At 33.5% G+C, this 25,654-nt stretch overlaps 1 protein-coding gene across 1 annotated transcript in view; it reads right to left on the bottom strand.

The window, feature by feature from the left end:
* The window catches only part of MGAT4C (MGAT4 family member C), a 361,887-nt gene that overhangs the window by 6,105 nt on the left and 330,128 nt on the right, over positions 1–25,654 (bottom strand). Inside the window, exon 2 of the mRNA XM_037028454.1 lies at positions 5,467–5,616. Coding sequence (XP_036884349.1) covers positions 5,467–5,610 — 144 coding nt within the window. The 5' untranslated portion in view covers positions 5,611–5,616. The remainder of the gene's footprint in view (positions 1–5,466; positions 5,617–25,654) is intronic.

Raw genomic sequence — 25,654 nt, 5'->3', positions numbered from 1 at the left:
TTAGGGATAATTAGGAAAATGCAGTACTACATATAATTGGATTTTGGATAATTTCTTAATCAAGAAATTTTAGTCAGTAACTTATTCAGCCACAATAATCGAAGAGTGTTGAGAATGCCAGTTGTGACAGGGCAGTGTCTTATTCACACGTCTTTGAGGTGCCTGAGGTAGAATACATTTGTACCAAGTCAAGAAAAAGTCTTCAGCTCTTCCATTAGCTTTCCCATAATATTTTTGCTCATTGCTTGTGTGTGTGGTATTTTGTTGGAATTGAAAAGTTTGATTCTTTTATTTGTAAGATCCCTTTTAAATGTCTACTTGGTAATGGACTCATGCCATTCAATCTTTGGGAAGGTTTATATGTCAGAAAACATACTCATATTTGGCTAAAATATATCCTGTTAGCCGTCCATTGCTTCCTTTTTCTTCCTTTTAAAATGTAAGTTCAATTGTATATATTTTTTCTAAACACCATTTGATCAAACCTCTATTGGTTGTATATTATTTGCAAAATGATGACTTATTTGGCTTTTGTATATGGTTTACTACACATAGAATATGTTTAGGGACAACTTATTTAGAAATAATGGTGATTCTTTGGCAAAATGTCTTCTGTGTGGTTTTACGAAGACCTATTTCAACCCTTTACTGTAGAATGGCAGGTAAGGCATGTGCAAGCAATTAAAGAGAAAGTGAATGCATTAAATAATTTTGGTCCTCATATTATTTGGCTGTGGTCAATAAAACTTTAATTAAATCCTTGTTTTAAAAGATTAGCAAGCACTCAAATCCAGAATTTATGTTAATTGGAACATTTATTACTTTGTGTCAAATTCAAATGTCAATGGAAAAGATGACTAATCAAACTTTTAAATCTTTGGCCAGACTGGGACTTGCTTAAAAATAAAGTTGAGAATCATTGACCACAACAGGGAGGAGCTTTCAATCTGGTCCTTGCTGAATTGAGATTCATTCTTATCTTCTTTCTGCATATTAAGTTCTGTTTATAAACCTACCTTTGTTTTTTTAACACTGTATTTCTATATTTTATATTGCTTTGACAATTTGAACAAAGAAAAGCTATTTAGTCGTTTACAAGATTTACAGTGAATTTGCCATTTGTAAGTTACAGACTGAAATTATATAAAATTAAAACTTGGATGCTAGATTTTTTTAGAGATATACCAAAGAAAAACTTGATTAAATATCCATTGAATTTGATTATTTAACAAATTTAAATTTAAATATTTTCATCTTTGTCTTTCTGAAAATCTATAAAACATTATGAAAGTTTCACATGAGAATATTTAGGATTGTCACAAATAACTAGGACTCCGTTTAGCATGAACTACTTTAACAGTAATGTAATGGTGTCCATCATCAATATAGTCTAGAAGATATAACTGTAAAATTACAGTAGTCACAGCACTATATTCATTTTACCATTCTGTCCTTGGGTGATGCCACATTCTAAAAGAAATGCAGGTTATTGGATATTACTTTAAGAATTCTATCACCAACACATAAAAATTCATATTTTAGTGATAAGATATAATATGTTCATCTTGATTAAAGGACATAGAATATAAAACATTAAAATGGAATAAATATAAAATAACTTTATAAAATTCTCAAGAATAAGCTTTACCCTTTTCAGCATAAATAAACAATGAAACTTTTACTAGAGTCAGCCTCCTTGGCTGCTTTCCAGAAGCACATACTTGAACAGCCAGGCTCTACCTGGGTACCTTCTTTCTGTAACTCTATGTTATAGTAATAGTTCTCAGTACCAAGACAAAGCTCTATGAAAATCATTTTCTGGGTGGGAATGCAATTCGATGGACTAGCTTTATATATTTATATATAGAAATATATATATTTATACCAGGGTATATATTTATACTCTCTGAAGATGCTCACAGCCCAGAGGCTAAGTTGACTGGACATGCAGAGTCTCTTCTACTTAGTTTGCATTGTGATGTTATTTGTCTTATACAACCACTGAAAGGCACATGTGTCTCTAATATGTGGGCAACACACTGAACTGTTATATGCCCAGGATTTCAGGCCACCAATACACTTCCTAGCAAAAAGAGTAGAACTGAATTTGCTAAGTAAGTCTGGCTACCTTGCTACTTTTGTTACTCTGATTTCTCTGAATTTTAACTAGTATATTCCCTGAAATAAGAAAGACATGAAAAGAAAAACCAACTAATGTGTAAGCTTAGAAAATTGCATGTATTATGTCACTTTAGAGTCAAGAGAGAAAATCAAATCAGATAATTTTGTGGAAAACGAAATAACACAGATAAGGTCAGAAAGGGGAACTGTTAAAAAGAAGCTGCAGTCCTTTCTAGTAGGCGATGAGTTTTTCATGAATAATCAAACATTTTAGAAGAATAATTTTAATGTAATTTTATATTAATATTTAAAGAATGTTTCCAGTATTTATACACAGTAAGTATTGGAATAAATTTTAGCTCAAAATACAAATTAGGCAGTTAATATCATCTAGTACATAGTGAAAGATTAAATGAATAAAATGCTTTCGTTGCATTTTCAATCATGAGGTTTCTTGTATTTTAAATAATTTTCACTCATTTTTTCCAACTTGACTTGGGGTGATCAACACACAACAGTGCAAAGATGATGTGTTGTAAAAAAATTTGAAATTATAAAGCTAAGAACTAATTTCTTCTTTGTACCAGGGCTAATTTTCAAATTTGACTAGATAGATAAGAAGTTTGTCCAGAAAAATTCTTATTATATTAACAATAGATATATAACATTATATTACAATATAACAATATTGTTAATATGCAATATTGACCACGATTGCAATATACAATATACACTATACAACATAATACATGATATACAATTAACCATATTGTTAATATAATGAGAATGGTTTGCATGACATCAATGTAAACTGATAGCCAGGGACAGTAGCCTGCAATACTCATGTGTAAACAATAATGACTCCACTGTACTGGTCAGTGGGGGTGGCAGATTTCATTGAACGAGCATATGTACTGTGTGGTCACAGCATTCAAAATGACCCAGTGAGTAGAGCAATGAATCTGCATCAAGTTTTGGTTTAAGGTCGAATATTCCTCTGTAGAAACTATTCAGATGATTCAGAAGACCACAGCAACGGGCAACTGGCCATTGGCAGCATCATCATGACAATGCAGTGATTCATGCATCATGTTTCATGCAGAGGATTCTGGTGAAACATCAAATCATCCAGGTGACTCAGTTCCCACTGCAGGCCAGACTTGGCACCCTGTGACTTCTGGTTTTCCTCAAAATTAAAATCAACTTTGAAAGAGAAGACATTTCAGACCACTGATGAAATTCAAGAAAATATGATGGGGCAGCTAATCTTGATTCCAGAGTATTTTGAACAGTGGAAGGGAGGCTGGGAGAACTGTGTGAGGTCATAGGTGTCTACTTTCAAGGGAGCTGATGCATCATCATCCTATGAACAATGTTTCTTGTGTTTCTTGTATCTTCTTCAGTAAGTGTCTCCATTAATATTACATGGCTGGATTCTTTCTGGCTAATAAAGCCAGAGGAAATTTCAATGAGAAAGTACTTTTTAGTAAGAGCTACTTAACTAAATTGTATCTTTTACATTAGGGGCTGGGACCTATTTTTAAGTAGGAATATGTAAAAATTTACAAAACAGAGCAATAATATTTGACATTTCATGCATATATAGTCTATATATGGTTCTTACACATTTTCTAATGAATTTAAAGAGGTTTTATTCAAATAGATATAAAGATGTTTGTTGTCCACAGTGATCTTTTTTTGTGTTTAAAATGAAACAATAAAATTGCTCCTGAAAGTGTCTCATAAATGCAGCAAATCATTGAATGCAAGCATCCTGCCAATATCATGTGTTTGATTTACAAGATGTCTCATTTCCTTCTACCAGTAGACACAAAGGCAAGAAGTAATTTTTTATTACACAATTAAATCATTAATTAAGAGCTCCTTTAGTTAATTTATGATCTGTAATTTTATTTTAAAAAGTTGGATCATATGGGCTTTGCTCAATTGTTTTTAATTTATATAAACTTAATAATCAAGTTTCCAAATGTATATCATTATTGAATTTCTCCAGTGCACTGTTTACCTAAATCATGCCTAGTCAAATTATATTAATCTGTGGTGTTTCAACCATTGTGAATTAGCTGAATGGTAGATTGACAAATCCACAAGATCAAGAACTATACCTGAAGGTAAAAGGTCTAGACAATGTCAAGACAATAGGAATCTGGCAGAATTCCACAATGGAAGAAAAATGCAAAAAAAGGCACAGTGTTTTATAGGATACCTTCTAAAAAAAATCTGCACAAAAATCACATGGTTGTCTTATAGGATATGAGATAGTATCTGGAAAATAGTGGATACTTAGAAACTATGTTAATTAATAAAATAAAACATTTTATTGAGAAATAGTTTGTGGCTATTTTCAGATTATCTCTTACTAAAGTATTAATTCAAACTTTCAGTATGCTTGCATAATGGAAAAGCACACTGAAAGTATACTTTTCAGTCTTCTATATGTCCAAATTTAATTTTCTGAAATATGTGAACAAGAATAATAACATAAAAATTAGGATATTTTCCAGATATCTTAGGCTCAGCCTAGGCACAAAATGTGAATAAGCAATAATGTCCATGTTATTCTCATCACATGTAAAATTATTGTATAATTACAATGACAATAAATAATTGAAACAATTTAAGTTCTCACAATTAACCAGAATAAATCCTTTTGGATATTTTCATAATTTATTTAAAATTAATTAATATATTACATTAATTTCTCTTTTATAAACTGCTGAATAGTTTTTGAGATTCTATAGCACTTATTAGTAAATATAAATATATAACTTGGTGACCTTTTAGGGAAATTCAAAATCTAAATGAGATGTCACATATTGCAATAAAATATTACTTCTTAGCAAAATAGCATGATCAATATATGTGCTGCTGAAGCAGGAATGCAAAATAGCACAATTAATATTATTAATTAGACAATGAGATTTTATAAATGTTGATAATATAGAAAAGCAGGAATGTAAGGTGCAATACCATTAAGCAAATTTTGTTCTATATATTTCAAATTAAAGCTTGAATATTGAAATGGTTTTACATAAGATTAATTCAGCACTGATGATAGCTAACTTATTTGTAACTAGATATAAATACTTGTACTACAATATATATAGTGTTAAAAAACATTGTAACATAACATAAAACAATTGTGAAGTTGGTAATATAAAATTAATGCAAAAAGTGGGTAGAAAATATATGTGTTATAATTTTGCTCACACTAAGGTTATTCCAGTAGCCTGGAATTGAAGTTAGGTTCCTAATGAACTATGTCTAATCGGCTTTAGGCCTTACTATAAACAACAACAACAAAAATCAAGCTCCAAAACTTACCAAAACATAGCTATCTTCAATGTATAAGTTCATAAATAGAAGGAAAATTACAAGAACTCCCAAGAATGACACTGTAGAACGTTTTCGCAGGCATCTCATTTTATCCAGTATTTCGAATATATGTTTCACTTGAAATCTAAACATTCTCTCCTGCAGAATAGAGGGACATAATTACTAACAATTAATTTGGATGAAAATATTTCTTCATCATATATACTAAAAACCAGGCCTTTATAAAATCTCATGTTTCAACTGTCTAAACTAAGATTTATTCCAATGTCACATAAAAGATTGGTATAGATTAGCCCTGGCTGATGTAGCTCAGTGGATTGAGTGAACACGGGCCTGCGAACCACACTATCACGGTATGATTCCCAGTCTGGGCACAGGCCTGGGTTGCAGGCCAGTTCCCAGCAGGGGACTCACATGAAGCAACCACACGTTGATATTTCTCTCCTTCCTTTCCCTTCTAAAAGATAAATAAATAAAATCTTTTTAAAAAGATTGGTATAGATTATTAATACATCAACATAAGATCAATGAAGAGGTTTATATTGATGTGGAGCAAATCAAAACGCAACGGGAATCTCAGTTATTTCTGAAAAAATGAATCTTGGTAACAATATTGTAAGAAAAAATAGATTTCTGCCCTGACCAGTGTGGCTCAGTTGGGCATTGTCCCACAAAGTGAAAAGTTGCTGTTTGTATTCTTGGTAAGGGCACATGCTTATGTTGTGGGTTCAGTCCCCAGTTCAGGCCTGTAAGAGAGGAAACTGATTAATGTTCTTCTCTCACACTTTCTTCACCCTTTCCCCTCTCTCTAAAACTAAATAAAAAACATCTTTAAAAAATAGATGTTTAATGAGAAACAGAAGAAAAATAAAGCAAATAACAAACATGTCAACTTTCATTAGTGAGATACAACAATAAAATAACATCTCCCTAGCCATAACATAATGTTATAAAATAGAAGAAACCAGAGAAGTATGGATCTAATATTCATCCCGGATGCACTGATTGTGCACTGAAAAGAACTATCGAGTGGAAATTTGGAGGAAAGAAAATCACAAAGGAAATTAAAGTTTTGAGTGTTAGTCCCGATATATACTGGAGAACTTCTGAGGTACATTTTTTGGTTTATTTTTCCAATAATTCTCATTAGAGTAGATCATGGAGTATCACAGCTGCAATGCCTTGCTTGGCATGTGAAGTAGGAGTTTGGCTGTTTGTAATAATTTATGGGCTGCAAAAAGGCAATATTAAAGCCCACAAGATTAGTGGAGACTTAATATTTTTCCATTACCCTCTTCTGTTTTGTGGTATCCTTCAATCACAAATGCATTTAGATTAATGATGGTTTAAAAAATTAAACATACCTGAAATGATGAAAAGACTAGTTGAATCATTTAGTCAAAAATTAAGTAGTCTGGGAATTGTCCCTGAGTTCATCTTTAGAATGAAGTATTTATATGCATATAGAACTTAAGGAAGTAAAAAAGGCCTGTACCCCAAACCCTTAGAACAATGTCTAGAACATGGCTGGAAATCAAAGTCTATTAATGCAAGAAAGAAGTTTTGGATTCCCACAGGAAAGAATATTAGGAAATGGGAGAAAGGCTTAATGAGGGTAAAGAATAGAAAAATTCTAAAAATTATATTTTATGTATTATTGTCCATTTCTTTTAGACATATTTTTCTCCAGGGCTCTTTTTATTTTCCTTGTTTATGTGTAGCAATTATATATATATATATATATATATATATATATATATATATATATATGAAAATTGTTGCTTATATTGAAAGTATACAAATATTTTTCCCAAGTACTTCTTGTATTTATTTCTTTTTCATATAACTTTTGTTATAGTATAATGTTTTTGATTCAAATTTATTTCACCATTGTGGGATTTTTAAAAAATATTTTATTCATTTATTTTTAGAGGGGAAGGGAAGGAGAGAGGGAGAGAAATATTAATGTATGGTTGCCTGTCGTGTGTCCCCCACTGGGAACTGGCCTGCAACCCAGGCATGTGCCCTGACTGGGGATGGAACCACGATTGTCTGGTTCGCAGGCCCGTGCTCAACCCACCGAGCTATACCAGCCAGGGCAAATTTCACCCCTTTTTTAATGTTTCATAGAAAGTCTCCTTTATTTTATTCTGGGGCTATCTCTGTGGATAATTTTTTAGTATGCCTGGAATTTATCTTTGTGTTTTTTATTTGGTAGTGGAAGAATTTTATCTTATTTTTTCTGTGTGGAGAGCTGATGGTCTCCTGCTCACTGTGCATTGGCCATAACTCCCATGCCTATTTTTGATGTTAAAGATGCATTTTATCTCATTGAGGATATTTCCTTCTACCTTTAAATTCTTGAGACTTTTTATTATGTCTGACTGTTGAGTTTTGTCAAATGCTCTTTCTCCATCTATCGAGTTAATCCTATGGAGTTTGTACTCCTTTATATTTTTTGTTATGATGGATTATACTGATTGACTTCAGAATCCAAACCAAATATAATTATATAATTAATAATTATATTATTATTTCTGTATTTTAGAATTTCATTTTTTAACATTTTATTTTTGCATTTATATTCTTCAGAAACACTGACCCATACTTTTCTATTGTCTAATAGTTTTGTCAGCTTTTGCTGTCAGAGTGCTGGTCTCAGAGAAGCTCATTTTGTCTCACTGCTAAGGCAATATTCTTGAGTACTGATACACAAAATACTGCAAAATTTCTCTATTTAGAATGATGGAAGCATGAATTCTTACTGTCTTTCCATTCCAGAAATTATTCTGTTTCCTTCCAATGATTCTTTATCAGCCATCTTTAGTTTTCACATACATATGAGGTGATAAATTCTCAGCTGAAGATGTAAAAGAAACCCTTTGCTAGATCTCTGGAGCTCTCTCTCTTATCTCTCTGCAACCGTGCACCCCATGTAGCTTTCCCCTCTGTGGTACTCTGTCTTGGATTCCTTCTACTTCACAAGTGCAAATTTTTCAATAATGTGTTCTCAACTTAAAGAGAACACCTGTCTCTGAGTTCACTCCCCTCGCTCTGTAGCATAAAGACTCTTGGCAGTAAGTGGGGCAATCACCTCATTTGTTTCCCTTCTTTCAGGAATTATCACCCTTTTCTGCTTGTTATGCAAGGTCTGAAGCCTCACATGCTTAGTCTAGCTTTATTTTTATTTTTATGTTTTAAGGAGAAATGGTAAATCTGCCCCTTATTTCTCCTTCACAGATGCTTTTCATTTTCTTGAAAAATATTACTGCATTATTGTCTTATTTTTAATGTTACTTTGGAGACAAATACAGTGACTTGTTTTTCTTTCCATTATAAATGACTAGGCACAAATAAATGAACTGATTGTGTTGCTTAGAAGTTTGTTGAATATTTTATCTTTAAGATTGAATCAGATATGCCTTGAAATTATTCATTTTGGTTTATTTTTCAGGAACTACTAGAGAAACTTCAAGTGATAAACACACTTATTAATTAATATGTTTAACTGTAGATCTATTTTTTAAGCAAAAGTAGAATATGTTGGAGGAATAGTGTGTACATGCTCTATGTTCTGACTAAACTAATTAAAATGTAATAAAAGAGAGAGCAAGAGGAAAGTAGAATAAGTTAATCTATATCTACACTGCGTAGATAATATGTGTGAGTCAAAGACTATGATTTAAATAAAATAAAACAAAGAAAAGAACAAAAAATGAAAATACAATTAATGGAATAAAGATAGTAGTAAAATGTGACTACTCAAAAGATATACACAAAAATCTTTTGAATATGAAAAGAAAATATAGAAAAATATCTTCAAAATTTACCACAGAGTAATATCTTATGTATTCCATAATGCATAAATAATTATACCATATGGTAATAGAGTTGAGGCTAAGCACATTGTAGTAACAATAAATGCAAATAAGCTTAAATAATTTTTAAAGAAAAGAGATTTTCGAATTGTTGTGAGTTGTGTATGCGTGCATGTACATAGACACACATGAACTTTAATTTTAAACTGTATAAAAAATAAATGAAACAATGTGATCCATAAAGGTTAATAGTAAAAGCATAGATAAAGTATTTTAGGAAAGTACAAACAATAGTTTGCAATTGTAATATAAAATGTTGGTGAATATAGGCCATAAAACCATGAAACTGTACTATTAAGTCTATTTATAATGCTAAATGCCATGATTCCCAACAACATATGTATGACTAAATAACACAGTGAGCGACTGCATAAATCAGAAACAAAAGGAATTCAAGAAGTCAAAATACCTAATGCTGAGAGCCGTGAATACTCACAGATCAACTCAATTCAGGAGTCCAAACACTGTCAGATATTATAGAAGAAAAATGCATAAATCAAGAATTCTTAGAAATAGAAGCATATATTTATGAATCCACAGAGAGAGTGAGGGATATTAATATTCTTCTCTCAGAATTTGACAGTTTAAATAGTCAAAAAATAGCAAGGATAGAGAATCTAAATAATCCCAACTTATCTCTTACTATTTTGATATTTGTGTGGGTTTTTGTCAACAAAGTATATATGATAGCAAGGGAGCATGACAAATGCTTTCTGTCTGACTATAAGCCAAAATGATTCAAAATAATCTAATAAAGGAAGAAAGAGCCACATACCACAAAAGAGATGCTAATGGTTGAGAATACTAAAGTAGAAAATGGATAGAGAGAAGTGGAGAGATTGGAAAGCAAGGTAACTCTTAGACATAAGGATAGAGTTAACAGGTAGCCCTGTAAACTTAGAGTTTACATAGATACATAGATACCATGTAAAAACATTAGTCTCTCAGGGGCCCAGTGTAAAAAAGTAAACACGTTAAATAAAGTAACTAATAAAACTGATTATTTATTGGAAACTACTAAATCAAAAATGGCAAACACAAGCTCACTATCCTGTGCAAACTGAAAGTATCAACAGCATGTGAACTTTGGGTTCACATTTTTAAACAGATGGGCACATCTTGATAATGTAAACTTCCATACAGCATGACCCTGCTTGAAAATATCAACCACACAAATGAAGACAAATGACTTGAGCAGCATTGTGGTTCCACATTCAACAATATCTTATTTGTTAGAAAATTTCCACTAGTCTTGGAATAATTTTAGAAAGGGCAAAAAGTATTTTTCAAAGGTCATGAGTTGATTATTACAGATTAGGTTCATTTGGAAAAAGTATAACTCATATTTTCATGCTTTGAGTGAATTGTTTTCTCAGGGAGATTCCTCATCTTTATATACCTTAAATGTCACCAGAGATTCATTTGCTAACACATGGTACAATGCACTTTATCTTTTTCAAGTGCAATGGGAAATGCTGAATAAGTTTTGTTTAGCAGCTTTACTGCATTTTCAAATACAGCTCCTGTCACAAGTTTATGATATAATACATTTATGAATACAATTATAGAAAAGAAGAATATATAATATCTCTATATTTCTGCCCCAAATGTATACAGAATTGGCAAAGCTGGTTCAATAAGACTTCATCATTTTTAATGCAGAATCATATTATCTTTGGAGACTCAGGTGCTGAATATTCATATACATATGAAACTACTGTAACCAAACTATTGATATATATATATATATATATATATATATATATATATATATAATCATTCTGATGTAACATAAAGCAAATGATTCATGTCTATATGAAAATAATTTTCACTGTATAATTTCTTACATAAGGATTATTATACATGAATACATGTGTAAATATACTCACAAGTAAAATGTATATTATATATTTATGTATTTACAAAATAATTGAAATTATGAATAGTACATAGCACAAATTCCAATACACTTATATGTACATAATTACATGCATAGAGAGAGCAAGAACTGTTTTCTCCAATATTGAAACAGGTAAATCAATAAAAAGGTATTTTTTCATAATTTAATACTGATCTTATCTGGAATTTGTCTTCTCAAGTTTGTAAACCATCACTAAAAAGGATATAAAACCTTCCAGATAATCTCCTTGTTCTCCTATAATATTGTCCCCTCCCACCTTCTCTTCTGTTCATTCTTTACAACCTGTGGCACCACATAACATATCCTAAAACTGATTTTTTAAAATTTAATTACTGTTTAAGTACAGTTTTCTGTCTTTTACTCCCATCCCAGCCACCCCCCCAGTGCTCCCCACCTCCCTCCTATTTCCACCCCTGTTAGTTTTTGTCCATGTGTCCTTTATACTTGTTCCTGTGAATCCTTCCCCTTCTACCCTGAAATTCCCTCCTCGCTCCCCTCTGGTCCCTGTCAGCCTGTTCTCTATTTTAGTGTTTTTGGTCATATGTTGCTTGCTTGTTTGTTTTGTTGTTTAGGTTCCTGTTAAGGGTGAGATCATATTTGAGTGAACTGCAAATTTTAGACCTCCAGCTGGAACTCCTTGAGCCTAGTTCCAATTTCTAAATAATGACTATTATCTCTATGTATATTTCCCTCTGACCACGCAAACAAAATTAACCTAAAGTTATAAGATAATTTTTCCTTCAGTTTGCCCCTCCTTCCAAAATCTCATTTTTGGTTGGCCTAACTTTCTGTTTGACCAGTTACATCTCAAAAAATATTTGCTCCCTGCTCTCCCCCAGAAACAAGCCAAGCCCTGTCTCCAGTCCTCCCTCAATCTCTCACCTGCCACAAGTTCTCACGGCCCTCGGCCCTCGTTGGAATTCAGGAGTTCAGGTTAATCCTTCCTTTAACTTTGGGGATAGCAATAGATTACTGAGGGCTTTTCCTACCTGTTCACTGTTACTCCTTTATTTTTTAAGTATCAGACCCCAAACCACAAGTGGGATGGACGATGTTTTGGAAGTTCTGCTCCCAAGCCGGAAGGGGGAAGATCCACCCCAGAGAGGTTGTGTTCTGTTTCCAGCCTAGGAGCTTTCAAAAGGTGCCTGCTTAGCAAGGTAACATAGTAGGGGAAACGTAGCAATGCCCTGTTGTGCAGCAAGGCAGAAATAAAGAAAGCTGCCTGTAAACGACTGCAGTCATCACAATGATAAAACAATGCCCTGTGGTAAACCACCCATTAGCAAGGTAGCATACCCATCTCTGCACAGAGCGCCAGGAGGAGGCCCATTCAGACCTGGGTTTTCCGTGTTACCTAAAGCCCAGGATACATGCAGTGAACCGTGTACAGAAAAGCCACATCCAGTTGGTCTGTTTCAGTCCTCCTCTTTGCAAAATTGGGATGAAAGGAAAGAAAGACCTCTTCAAGAGTATTTTTTTTTCTTTTTCAAGTTCAAGAATTAGCTATGCTTTTATTTGTATTCTGCATTTTACGAGAAACTGACACTTGGAAGAAAATTGAGGAGTACTTGGGCAGGTAGAGGAGGCAGCAGGCCTGAACAATTCTGAATCAAAACTACAATTTCTTTATCCTGTGTCCTACTTCTGCTTCTCACTCCTGGGGTATTAAACACACACACACACACACACACACACACACACACACACATGCACAAACACACACACAAAGCTTGTTCTGTTCTGTGATAATAGCTGCAGTTTTATATGAAATTAAAAGCAAAAAAATGAAGCCTACTGTAATGGGAACCCCCATTGCTTCTAGCACTCTCTCCCTTTACTGCCTCCCTATGAGCTGTGTCTGCTGGAGCCTTGCCAATCAGCTGGATTTTGAAGAGGAGCCAAAAGACCAGCGGAAAATGCATTGTAGGCCAGCATCACCTTTCTTGACTGTATGGAAGGCAGAGGCCTGGCATCTTCTGTTTGAGAACATGGACATTTATATAGGTTGTCTTTGCCCAAAGTCACCCACCGAACTGGAAGAAGAACATGTAACGTTGTAAAGTTGTAAAGAAGAACTTGTAAAGTTGCCACCATAGTGAAGTTTGTATCGCTCGTGGCAGGAGCTTCAGTAATTGCTATAGTAACTGAAGGAAAAAATACAAGGCGGAACTCCCCAAAATGGAATTTAGTTATAAAATTGTATATTTATTTATACATGTTTAAACTTCAGTCACCTTCAAAATATTCTTCATTTAATGCAGTATGCCTACTGAGACTTTTTCCGCTGCACAAAACAGCTTTTGAACTTGATTGTGATGTCTTTTACTGCTTCTGCTATTTATTGTTTCATCTTTTCCACAAGGCAAAACGTTTCTATTTGAGGAATTTTTTCACTGGGGGAAACAAAAAAAGTCACTTGGGGCTAAAACAGGTGAATAGGGAGGGTGGGGCATGGGTGTCATGCCATATTTGGTCAAAAACTGCTGAATGCTCAGTCTAGTGTGTGCAGTTGCACCATCATGAAATAGGCAAACACTGAGACTTCAAAAAAAATCACTGAAGCCCAACATAGGCTCTCACAAAAAAGCCATCGGGTATACTGATATACATGGGTTCCTAGAACACTCAGCTAAAGGGGGAAACCTGTACTATAAGAGATCTGCCCCTAGAAGATCATTCTGTTTATTTTTTGGTGGGAATCCAGTCTCCTATAAAACTTAAGTAGCTTCACCCAGAGTTTCAAGATGGGAAATCAGCAGATGTGAGCTGCTAACTCCAATAGCCTCTCTTTGAAATGTATTGTTCTTAAAGGATCATCTTCTAATGTTTTTGTTGCATAAAATTCCACATCTTTTAAAACCCAAAGCTAATGATTGCAAAGACCATTGTTAAACTAACTTTACCACTTTGACATTCTACGAGATTGACCATCTCTGTGGTTTGAAAACATCAGAGTGTGCGCGATTGTAGGGACACAACTCCACAGAAAGGGGCCTCATTCTGTGCTCTTGCATGCAGCCCTAATTAAACTACTGCAATTCTTTCTATAGTGAGTGTCAGTGGAATGACTGACAATCTTCCAGACAATCTAAAAAAATAGCTAAGTGATTACATTTGCTTGAAGGGTAGGCCTGTGAAGAGAAAGGATTGAGGAAAACTTAAAAAATTATCTTTTTGACAATTGAGTCCATATTTTTGATGAAATGGCTGCTTCCCACAAATGATTAATTGCAGAACAGCCAGTCAGGTTGGACAATACCTTTTTAAATTTTTTTTAATTAATTAATTTTTGTTAAAACTTATGAGCTGTTTATTTCCAAAAAAAATTTATGTGATATTTTCAGAACATGGTTGACCAAGGGAAACTGAAAACCCAGACAGGGAAGCTGTGGATAAGAAAGGGGAATATGTAATAAATCTCTCTTTTTTAAACTTTAGTAAGAAAAGTTCATACAGTTCATTGGAACTTTCTATCCTAGACATCCGATGTTCTTGTATCATTGTTTTGTCACAAAGTTTACATCACCTGTCTCTAAACAATTTCAGAACCAGGATTCATCACAAAAAGATGATCTGATATGGACAGGACTTGGACTCACTTGGTAAAACCACTGTTTGAGTGCAGACCCAAGCTATGGAAACTGACATTGTGTGCAGGTGGTATAGTTTTGGGGGAACTATGCAATTTCCTAACACCAACATCAGCATGCCTGTAACTGGAAATAGCTCCTGGGGAAACGTAGCAGATTTCCATGAAAGACCTGTTGGACCCTCCTTTGGAACTCAGAATCAGTCCTGTATTAGAAGTAAAACTGAGTAACATGGTCGTCACAACTATTCTGCATGTTAGTTCTGTAATCCCTACCCCTGGTTAGAGAAATTTAGGAATTGTACTATTTAGAAGGAACAAAGACCAAAGGACATTATTTGGTGCAACACAATTTATTTTATTTTTCAAAGGCCTAAATATAAATTGTTTTATGTTTGGACATGCTTTCCTATATCATTCCTTCCCTACTTAGTCTAGGTATATTTTCTGTATCATTTTAAGACAAGTGTTGTTCTCCACAATTGCCTCATGTTTAATCTCCATGTATGTGCCCCTTTCTATTACCAGTTCTTGGATTTTGGATTTTAATTTTTATGTCTCCAAAGTGCCATCTTCTTACTAGAGATTTTTATGAACCTATGTTAAGTCAAAAATCGTTTTTCACTTTTTAAATCCTCATCCAAGGGAGTATATCTTTATTGATGGGGGTGGGTGGGGAGAGAGAGAGAGAGAGAGAAATCCATCTGTTGTCAGCTGAATGTGCCCAATAAAGTATCAAACATGCAACTCAAGGCCATTTTTCATTGCTTTGAGGGAGAGAGAGAGAGATTGGTTTCCTCCCATCCATGCCCCAACTGAGATCTAACCTCAGTATGTGCCCTGACTGGTGATCAAACCTGTAACCCTTTGCTTTATGAGATGATGCTCCAACCAACTGAGCCACACAAGCAAGGGAAGAATCTATATTTAAATTTATTTTTATTGTTGACACTATTCCAGATTTTCCTCCCCTTTGCCCATCTCCACACAGCCGCTGCCCCTCTTTCTTCTGGCCATCATCAAATTGTTGTCTGTGTCTATAAGTTATGCATGTATGGTCTTTGGCTAATCCTCTCACTCTCTTCCCTCACTTCTGACAGCGGTCAGTCTGTTCCATGCATCCATGTCTCCTCTTCTATTTTGTTTGTCAGTTTATTTTGTTAATTATATTCCACATATAAGTGAGATTTTATGGCATTTTTCTTTCTTTGACTGGCTTATTTCATTTAGCATAATAATCTGTAGGTCCACCTGTGCTTTTGCAAAAGGCAATATTTTCTCCTTTTTTATGGCCATGGAGTATTCTATTGTGTAAATATTCCATTAATGAACTGATGGACACTTGGGCAGCTTCCAAATCTTGGCTATTGTAATTAATGCTGCTATGAAAATAGGGGTGCATATATTCTTTCAAATTGGTGTTTTGTAATGTTAAGGTAAATTACCAGACGTGTAATCTCTAGGTCAGAAGACAGTTTCATTTTCATTTTTCAAGGCAACTACATACTGTTTCCCACAGTGGCTGCACCAATCTGCATTTCCATTAACAATGCACTAGAGTTGCCTTTTCTCCACTTCCTTGCCAGCATGTGTTGTTTGCTGATTCATTCATGGTACCCATTCTGGTATATATGAGGTGATATCCCATTGTGGTTTTAATTTGCCACTCTCTGGTGATTAGTGACATTGAACATTTTTTCATATGTCTATTGACCATCTGTGGGACCTCTTTGGAAAAGTGTCTATTTAGTCCTCATCCAATTTTTTTAAATTGGGCTCTTTGTCTTTCTGGTGATGAGTTGTATAAGTTCTTTATATATTTTGGAAATTGACCCCTTATAAATGTATATGCTTTGTTCATGGATTGGAAGAATTAACATCATTAGAAACTCCATGCTACCCAAAACAACCTATAGATTCCATGCAATTCCTATTAAAATACCAGTGTTGTATTTCACAGAACTAGAATTGCTCTAAAAATGTCTATGGAAACCCAAAGACCTTGAATAGCGTCAGCTATTACAAGAGAGAAGAACAAAATTTAAGGCATCACACAACCTGATATCAAACTACACTAAAATGCCACTGTAATCAAAATAGGCTGGTACTGGCATTAGATGAATCAAACAGAACAGAAACCTCCAGAAATAAACCCATACCTTCATGGTCAATTGATATTTGGCAAAGGAGGTAAGAACATACAGTGGGATAAAGGCAATATCTTCTATTGGGAAAAATGAATAGGTAAATACAAAAAATGAAATTAGACCACCAACTTACACTATACATAAGAATAAGCTTAAAATGGATAGAAGACTTAAATGTAAGCTGCAAAATCATGAAAATCTTAGAAGAAAACATGAGGGGTAAAATCTCAGATATCTCTCATAGCAATATTTTTGCTAATATATCATCTAGGGAAAGGGAAACAGTAGAAATAGGTAAATGGGACTACCTCACACTAAAAAGCTTCTGCATAGCTAAAGAAATCATCAACAAAATGAAAAGGGAACCCACTGCGTGGGAGAACATATTTGATAATGATACTTCTGATAAGGGATTAATTTCCCATGGAACTCTGGAATCTTGCCTAAGAGCTTTCCTGCCATGACCCAAACCTACAATGCTATCTCTAGACCTTCAGCTGTAAAAATGCAAATGACTGTATGAAACTTAACTTTGTTCTTTATCAAACCACTATAGACTTTTTTTGTCTCATAATTTTATTTAAGCAAGAAGTAAGGATAGTACCACTTGTTAGTGTCATATTTTAAGGGATTAAAATACTTTGTAACTGAGATAACACAAAATCTTTTAGGAGGTTTAGAAATGCAGCATAAAAAATTAAAGTTGACACTGTGGGCACTTAGTAGACCAGCAACAGAATAGAGTGGTTTATGCCAGGGAAGCCTCAACTGGAGTAATCTAACCTGTTGATTATCAGAATTTAGATATGCTGCAAAGTTGTAGAAGACACATAATTTGCAGATAGATAATATTTAAATATTTTGGAACATCTACTTTATCTTTATTACCTCATACACTTGCATATATATGTAGAAATAAATATTCTGTAATGGTAACACTGTGAATATGCATTTTTTTAATCTCAAATTGTTGCTCAAATATGCATTTTTTTAAATCTCAAATAGGAGGTAGATAACATATTAGTTGTACAAACACTTCATTACATTTCTTCTTGGGAAGACACAGTGTGAGAATTTGTGTGTTAGTTTTCATCAACTCAAGAAAAATATCCATTTATGAAAGAATTGATGCTGATGTGAAGTGACAAATGAATTATTACACTGTAGGGCTATTTGCTTATAGTGCATATGCTTTAGCATGTTATCATAAATTCATCATGTCTTATGCCATATGGATTATATGCAACAAACCATCCAGCTCTGTAGGGTAAAATCACACTCCTCCAGTGCCAATTCTTTCATGGTTGTGTAAGGCGATGGAAAAAAAGGAAAGCCTTATCTATCAGAATGAATGTGGCTACATTAATCTTCCCCAAGGCACTAAGCTGTAACTTATATTTTATTTAACAGTCTATTTTTATAACAACAGTCACAATGCAAAAGGCAATCACATTCCTCAACACATATGGGGTTGTATTCAACATTTAACCTCACATCAGGGGAAACATGAATGAAGTCTTGCAGTCAACAGTTCATCTGTCTGACATGTACCAATATGTGCACCTGACTTGCTTGGCTTGCCTTTTTAAATTCTTGCTCAATTTGTTTTTCTACTTCATTCAGTGGAAGGCTGCACATGCCCTAAGGGCAGTATGTAATTCTTTCTGATGAACGGAAAGAATGTTGCTGACCTAACAAAAGCTTCACGGAGCCACAAAAATGAAAAGGGTCTTATAAAACGTGATTATTATTCCATTTAGCATAAAAGGCTCAGATATTGATAGGAACAGATGTAATTATTTTTTCATTTAATATATTTGTTTTACAGTCTTTAGTTGTGCTGGCCATTTGTCATAATATCGGTAGTAGCAAAGTGGAAAACTATAGCAGCTAGACTATTCCATAGTGTTCACAATGATGACCAGGAAGATTTACTTTCTGGTTCATGCCAAGCTTCAGCACAGATAGAATATATGTAGCATTTACAGGCTGGAAATTTTCTGCCACTGACTATAAAAATAGTAACACTTGATGTGAGAAGAGGAAGAAAGAGTAATCTCTTTGAAACTGAAACTAAGACAAGAAATGTGCTTTATTTACTAATTTCTCTTTTATAATACCATTCCCTTATGATTTCCACTTTATTTTCAGTGAGCTGAAAGAGGCCTGGCTGGAGTGCAGGTGATGATAGTAGACACTGAACTAATGCCTTTATTGAGAATACAGGAGTTAGGGCTAAGAAACATCATAGCCTGACAGCTGTTTGGAGTTGTGGGGAAGAAAATGATGATGACGATAATGATGATGATAACTAATTCAGAGGGCTGTGAAATATATTTTTCTGAATCTTCCACAAACTCACGCAATAAATAAGAATGTATTAATGCTTATGCTCACATTACAATAAGGAAATTGAAGATTGGATAGATTAAGTGGCAGAATAAGTGAATGGACAAGGTATCTATAGCAAGTATGCTGCATAGTTATAATAAATCACAGGTCTTCTTTCTAAATCTGACATTTCAGATCAAAGAGATATAAAAATTAGGTGCTTCTAAATCAACTTTAACTTGATTAAAACAGTAATATTGAAAGGCATTAATAATAATTATAACACTAATATGAAGAAATAATACACAACATGATTGTTATCCCAAAGGATCATACAAGCATTTATGCACAATTTCTGGTATAGTATGAAAGACTATAATACATTGTCTCAATAAAAGTGCCATGAGTATTTATACAGTCATAGATGAGGTAAACTTTAAATTGAATCCAGTCATACTAAATACAATTTGAGTAGATAAATACAATATAGTCATAGATTGTTTCATCATTTAAATAATATGCTCAATTAGAATACCAATTATTGTCCTTGTCAAAAAGTTTTTCTTAAGCTTGTTAGTAAACTCTACAATTAGAATAAATAATTCTGTTATAGGTAAGTCATTACCATTCGAATATGGAGTTTATACTAAGAACAGTACCAAGTATTTGTGCTAGGCACAATGGCTACAGTTTCATATCCAGCTTGACAAGAACAGAAAACAAATTACAGAGGAAGTACAATAAAAATGTATATCATGGTTAGAAATACTTACCTGGTGGCTGTTATCAATAATTTTGAGAAACATCATTAGTGATTGTTTAGTCTGTGCTTCCCTAGATGTTAAATACTCCTTTTGTTCTTTTAGTGTTTCTTGAAGCTTCACTATGTATATAAAATTTTGGCAGAGGGAAAGGTTAATAAGTCCACGTTCTTGCACTACTGTTTAGTGCAAGGTAAATGGAAGGTAAATGTGTTACAATTAAATCCTAAGGTGTGACAGGTATGACTGTAGAGATGTGCACAGATCATAATAGAGCACAAATTGAGAAGAAGGAATACGTCCCTCCTACTGAGAAGTGGACGTCTTCTGGAAATGTTCCATAGAGGGAGTGATGGCAGACAGGAAGTGGGCTAAGGGTGGGAAGATTGCTGACATAGCGCACAGCAGAAAGCCGCATGTGCAGTGTAACATTTCTGCACCGTGAAGCTGCTTTTTCTCTTTTGTTAAAAATCTTCCAATTATCTAACCAGAAAGAATACAAATTAATACATTGCAAAGATCTTGACAAATACAATGAGCTGACTGATTTCAGATGTCTACTCCATAATAATTTTATTAAAAGGAAAGAAATGACAAAATTCATTGAGACTTTAGAAGGGGGAAGTTATTGTTCCACAACTGCAGTTCACAAAGTTTTTTTATTTTTCAGGGTCATAATATAATATGTTATTCTGATATGTAAAGTCTTGGGAAACAAACTTAATTTTTTAAAGTATACTTAAAGATGTCCAGTAAGTCATTTTAGAGATGAATTCAGTACCGAGAATGAAGAGATTTGTTGAATAGGACTGCAGTTCTTTTATCTAGTTTTGATGCCAAATTAAAGAAACCAGTAGGACTAGGTATTCTCAGGTAGAATTTAAGTCTGAGAAGTGGAGCTGGACTTTGTATTAAGTACTACAAAGATCACTCCCTCTTTTGTACCTTCGAATTTTCTGAAATCAAGAAATATATTAATAAAGTTGTGCTTGGTCTTCAAGTGGAATATATTGTCTACTGTTTATAAACACTTGAAGTATAACTAGGTTTCTTCCATGGAGAATTGTTTTCAAAAGCTATAACACTTACATAGTTTGGAGTTTACAAGGACAGTTGCCAACAACTGGTTGTTATTTATTCTCATCAGAAATGTAGAGTCGAGTTGGGGAATTTACAGGTCACTTTCATATCAAAAAACTTAAGAAATTAAATTATTTTTTCTATCTTTACCACTATTCCTGAATGAAAATGCCCAATATCTTGTGTTATTAAATTATTTCTGCATATACCTTGTTTACAAGACCTGTACCTGTTACTATATGTTTACTATTCTTAAATACACACAACAATTTAACTATGCAAACATGCATAGAAAAAAGATTAAAGACTGCAATGACATAGTAATATTGTATGCATGTAATACAAGTATGGATGGTTGCTACTTTCTCCTTTACACACTTATCCATTTCTTCATTTTATTTAATAGGCATATAACATAATTAAAATATATTTGTTAACAGGGGCCTAATATTTGACCTATAACATTTTAATAAATTTTATTAATTATGCTATTACAGTTCTTTTTTCTCCCCCTTTTTGCCCTCTGCTCTTACCACCCTTCCCACCATCCTTCCTCCACCTTAATGTATGTCCATGGGTCACACATGTAAGTTTCTTGGATTCTCCATTTTTCATACTATTCTTAACCTCCCCCTATTTTATACCTACCATTTATGCTTCTTATTCCCTGTACCTTTTCCCCTATTTCCCCCATCTCCTTCCCTACTGATGACCCTCCATTTGATCTCCATTTCTGTCGATCTGTTCCTGTTCTAGTTGTTTGCTTAGTTTGTTTTTGTTTTTGCTTTGTTTTGTTTTTAGGCTTGGTTATTGATCATTGTATGTTTATTGTCATTTAACTGTTCATATTTTTTATCTTTTTCTTAGATAAGTCCCTTTACCCACATTTAATATAGAAAGGGCTTGGTAATGATGAACTCCTTTAACTTTACCTTATCTGGGAAGCACTTTATCTGCCTTTCCATTCTAAATGATAGCTTTGCTGGATAAAGTCATCTTGGATGTGGGTCCTTGCATTTCACAACTTTGAATACTTTTTTCCAGCCCCTTCCTGCCTGCAAGGTTTCTTTTATGAATTTTTTTAATTGCAAAAAAGAATGAAATAAAAATAGTAGAAAGGATTACTTCTAAAAATATAATAAGTTCTGACCTTGTTTTGGCTCCTCTTTCTCTTTTCATATTTAATACAATTACTGTGCATATATTAATTTTCTGGAAGATATAGTTTACTTGTAAAATATTTTTTACTACACATACTCCAATATCTAAATGGACAATTTAGGTAATAAAATCTACATCATAGAGTTTGATTGATAAATAATTTCAGGTTGGCAAGAGGTGCTAATTCACATATAAGAAAATAAATATGCTACAACCTGCCCTTGGTGAAATCAAACCAGTCATTTCCATAGCTGAATGTTTGAATGCTAAGCTTGTAAGCAACTGTGTACTAGGGACATCCATAACAATAATATAATAGACATTTTTAATTATGTGCATAAAAGTATCTATTTTCTTTATTCACTTTGTTATAAAAATCTTAAAGAGTTCTAATAATATATCAGTTTAATTTTTTTTCAGTTTCCAGACTCTTGAGGTGAAGTCTAAGCCTAGTAACAGTAGCAGTTGTCTGACAGTTTTAGTTTGTTGGCTTTACCCTCAAAAAGAAGTATACTCAAGACTTTGTTTTCTCCCCCACAACTGATTTCTTTTTTTTTTTTAGATTTTATTTATTTATCTTTAGAGGGGAAGGGAAGGAGAGAAGGAGAGAAATATCAATGTATGGTCGCCTCTCCTGTGTCCCCTGCTGGGAACTGGCCTGCAACACAGGAATGTGCTCTGACTGGGAATCAAACTGCGATTCTCTGGTTCACAGGTCTGCACTCAATCCACTGAGAGCTACACCAGCCAGGGATGCTTTCTTAAAGTAGATTGTAAGATGGTTTTTAAAAAGAAATAACTGAACTTAAAAATAGACACATTAACTGAGATTCATTACCAGATTCCTAAGCATAATTTTTGTACCAAACTTTCAGACTCTCTTAATTTTCATTCTCCCATGGCATGAATTACTTTATTGATCAGGAAGCTATGGTCTGAATGCACAATGAAAATCTATAAGAAGAAATTTACTTCAGAAAGAAATTAATAATTTTAACAGTGAAAAACAGTTTTCTTGTGCTTGATCTTTTAATCTATTTTCCATTATTTCCCAAGTGTACTCCAAACATCACTAATTTATGGCATTGTGCAGATAATCAATTTAAAATGAGAGAATTACACAGAATATGTTTCCACAAGGCTAACTTTTAGCTCTTTCACTAAAATAGTTATAGTATTGTATGCAAAAGCTAAAGAGTTTATAATAGAATTATACTGTTTTGCAAATATATTCAGCATTGAAAATTAATACAATAACATTTCCATATGTTGTCTTAGGAATTATATAATTTATTGAAGAAAACAAGCTATTAATATAAACTATCAGTGAGCACAAAAATTCTCAGTGTTAGAGCCATTTGTAATATGGTAGGCATTCAGTTATAAGACTTTCTACATCCATAATCTATTTTCATCCTCCTAAAACTCCAATAAGCAGGTTTTGCAATCCATTTTTTTTACAAAAAAAAAAATTAGTCTTTAGGGAACATCCAACAGTCTTATTCAAGTTCTCATAGCTGAGATTCAAACCAAAGGTATACCTAACTTTACACAGTCTCCCTCTCTCTCTCTGTTCATATAGTTAAACTAATTCATCATCAATTCATATATTCTACATATTCTATATATATATTCTATATATTCATATATTCTAAAGTGTAATCCCACTAACAGTACATTACGGTTCCCTTTTCTCCACAACCCTAGTGTACTGTTGGTGGGATTGCAGACTGGTACAACCACTGTGGAAAACAGTATGGAATTTTTTCAGAAAACTGAAAATGGATCTGCTTTTTGACCTAGCAATTCCACTGCTAGGATTAAATCCTAAGAACCCTGAAACACCAATCCAAAAGAACCTATGCACTCCAATGTTCATAGTAGCACAATGTACTACTAGCCAAGTGTTGGAAGCAACCTACCTAGGTGCCTATCAGTAAATGAATGGGTCACAAAACTATGGTGCATTTACACAATGGAATTCTATGTAGCAGAAAGAAAGGAGCTCCTACACTTTGCGACAGCAAAGATGGAACTGGAAGATACTGTGCTAAGTGAAATAAGCCAGGTGGTGAAAGACAAATAACATATAATCTCACCTTTAACAGGAACCTAATCAACAAAACAAACAAGCAAGCAAAATATAACCAAAGACACTAAAATAGAGAACAGGCTGACAGAGAGCAGAGGAGACAGGGAAGGAAATTTCAGTGGGAAAGGGGAAGGGTTTGCAGGAACAAGTATAAAGGACACATGGACAAAAACAAGGGGGGCAGAAATGTGAGGGAGGTGGGTAGGGTTGGGGTGTGGGCTGAGATAAGAGTAAAAGGCAGAAAACTGTACTTGAACAAATATTAAAATTAAAAAAGAAGAAATGTATAACTTTAACTTTTAATTAATTACACAAGGTAAGCAAGAATACGTAAAAAATAGAAACAGTGAATGTTCCCTCCCATGCCACCCCTAAAATCCTAATAGAGATAACAAGTTTCCCACATAATGTAGTTTTCTGGGGCCTATTCTATACACAAATACACATACCCTTGCTTAAAATTAATGTGCATTGATTGAACTACATTATATGTTTTGCTTTGTGTCTTTTTGTCTCATAATATATGTTGGAAATCTGTTTATGTCAGTGCAAACAGAATATTCTTTTAAATTGATTAATTGCCTAGTTGAAATATTTATTTATTGTAACCCCTTATAAATAAATATGTAACTTATTTTCAAGTGTTGCCTATTACAAAAATAAAGTAAAAATATTGCAATTTACTTCTGTGAATAATTTTTAGATACAATTATATAAGTAAAATTTCTGGGTCAAAGGGTAGGTGCATTTATGATATCTACTGCCAACTTCCTACATTCTTGTAATAGACCTCTGTGTATTAAATGTAATGCTATTAGAATCAGTTCTGTGTTTTTTGTGAGAATTTCAAATAGATGTCCCCACCTCCCAGTAAATTTAAGCAGATCTAAGAAATTGTTGTTGATAGCTTAGTAAAATAAACTTTCTCAGCACTTCCAATTTGTGTGTTTATAATTCTTCCAGGGATAGAGAGATCTCTAAAAGAGGTCATTTCTACTTAAAGTAGCAACAGCAATGCACTTTTAGATGGTACTTCTTACTAAATAGAAGGTACTCTCCATAGAAAAGTGAATGTTTCAATCAGTATTAGATTGCTTTCTAAAATCTTTATTACCAATTTTTGATGTATTTCAAATAAATAAGTAAACACTTAAAAGAAAAAAATAGTGACAAGACAAAGCTATAATGAACCATTATGAGAAAATGTTCATAACAT

Source organism: Sturnira hondurensis, unplaced genomic scaffold (assembly GCF_014824575.4).
Source record: "Sturnira hondurensis isolate 20B ecotype Veracruz unplaced genomic scaffold, ASM1482457v3 Scaffold0019910, whole genome shotgun sequence".
In the NCBI taxonomy this organism is placed as follows: domain Eukaryota; kingdom Metazoa; phylum Chordata; class Mammalia; order Chiroptera; family Phyllostomidae; genus Sturnira; species Sturnira hondurensis.
Note: the sequence above shows the minus strand (reverse complement) of the source record. Positions and strands in the feature narration are given on the sequence as shown.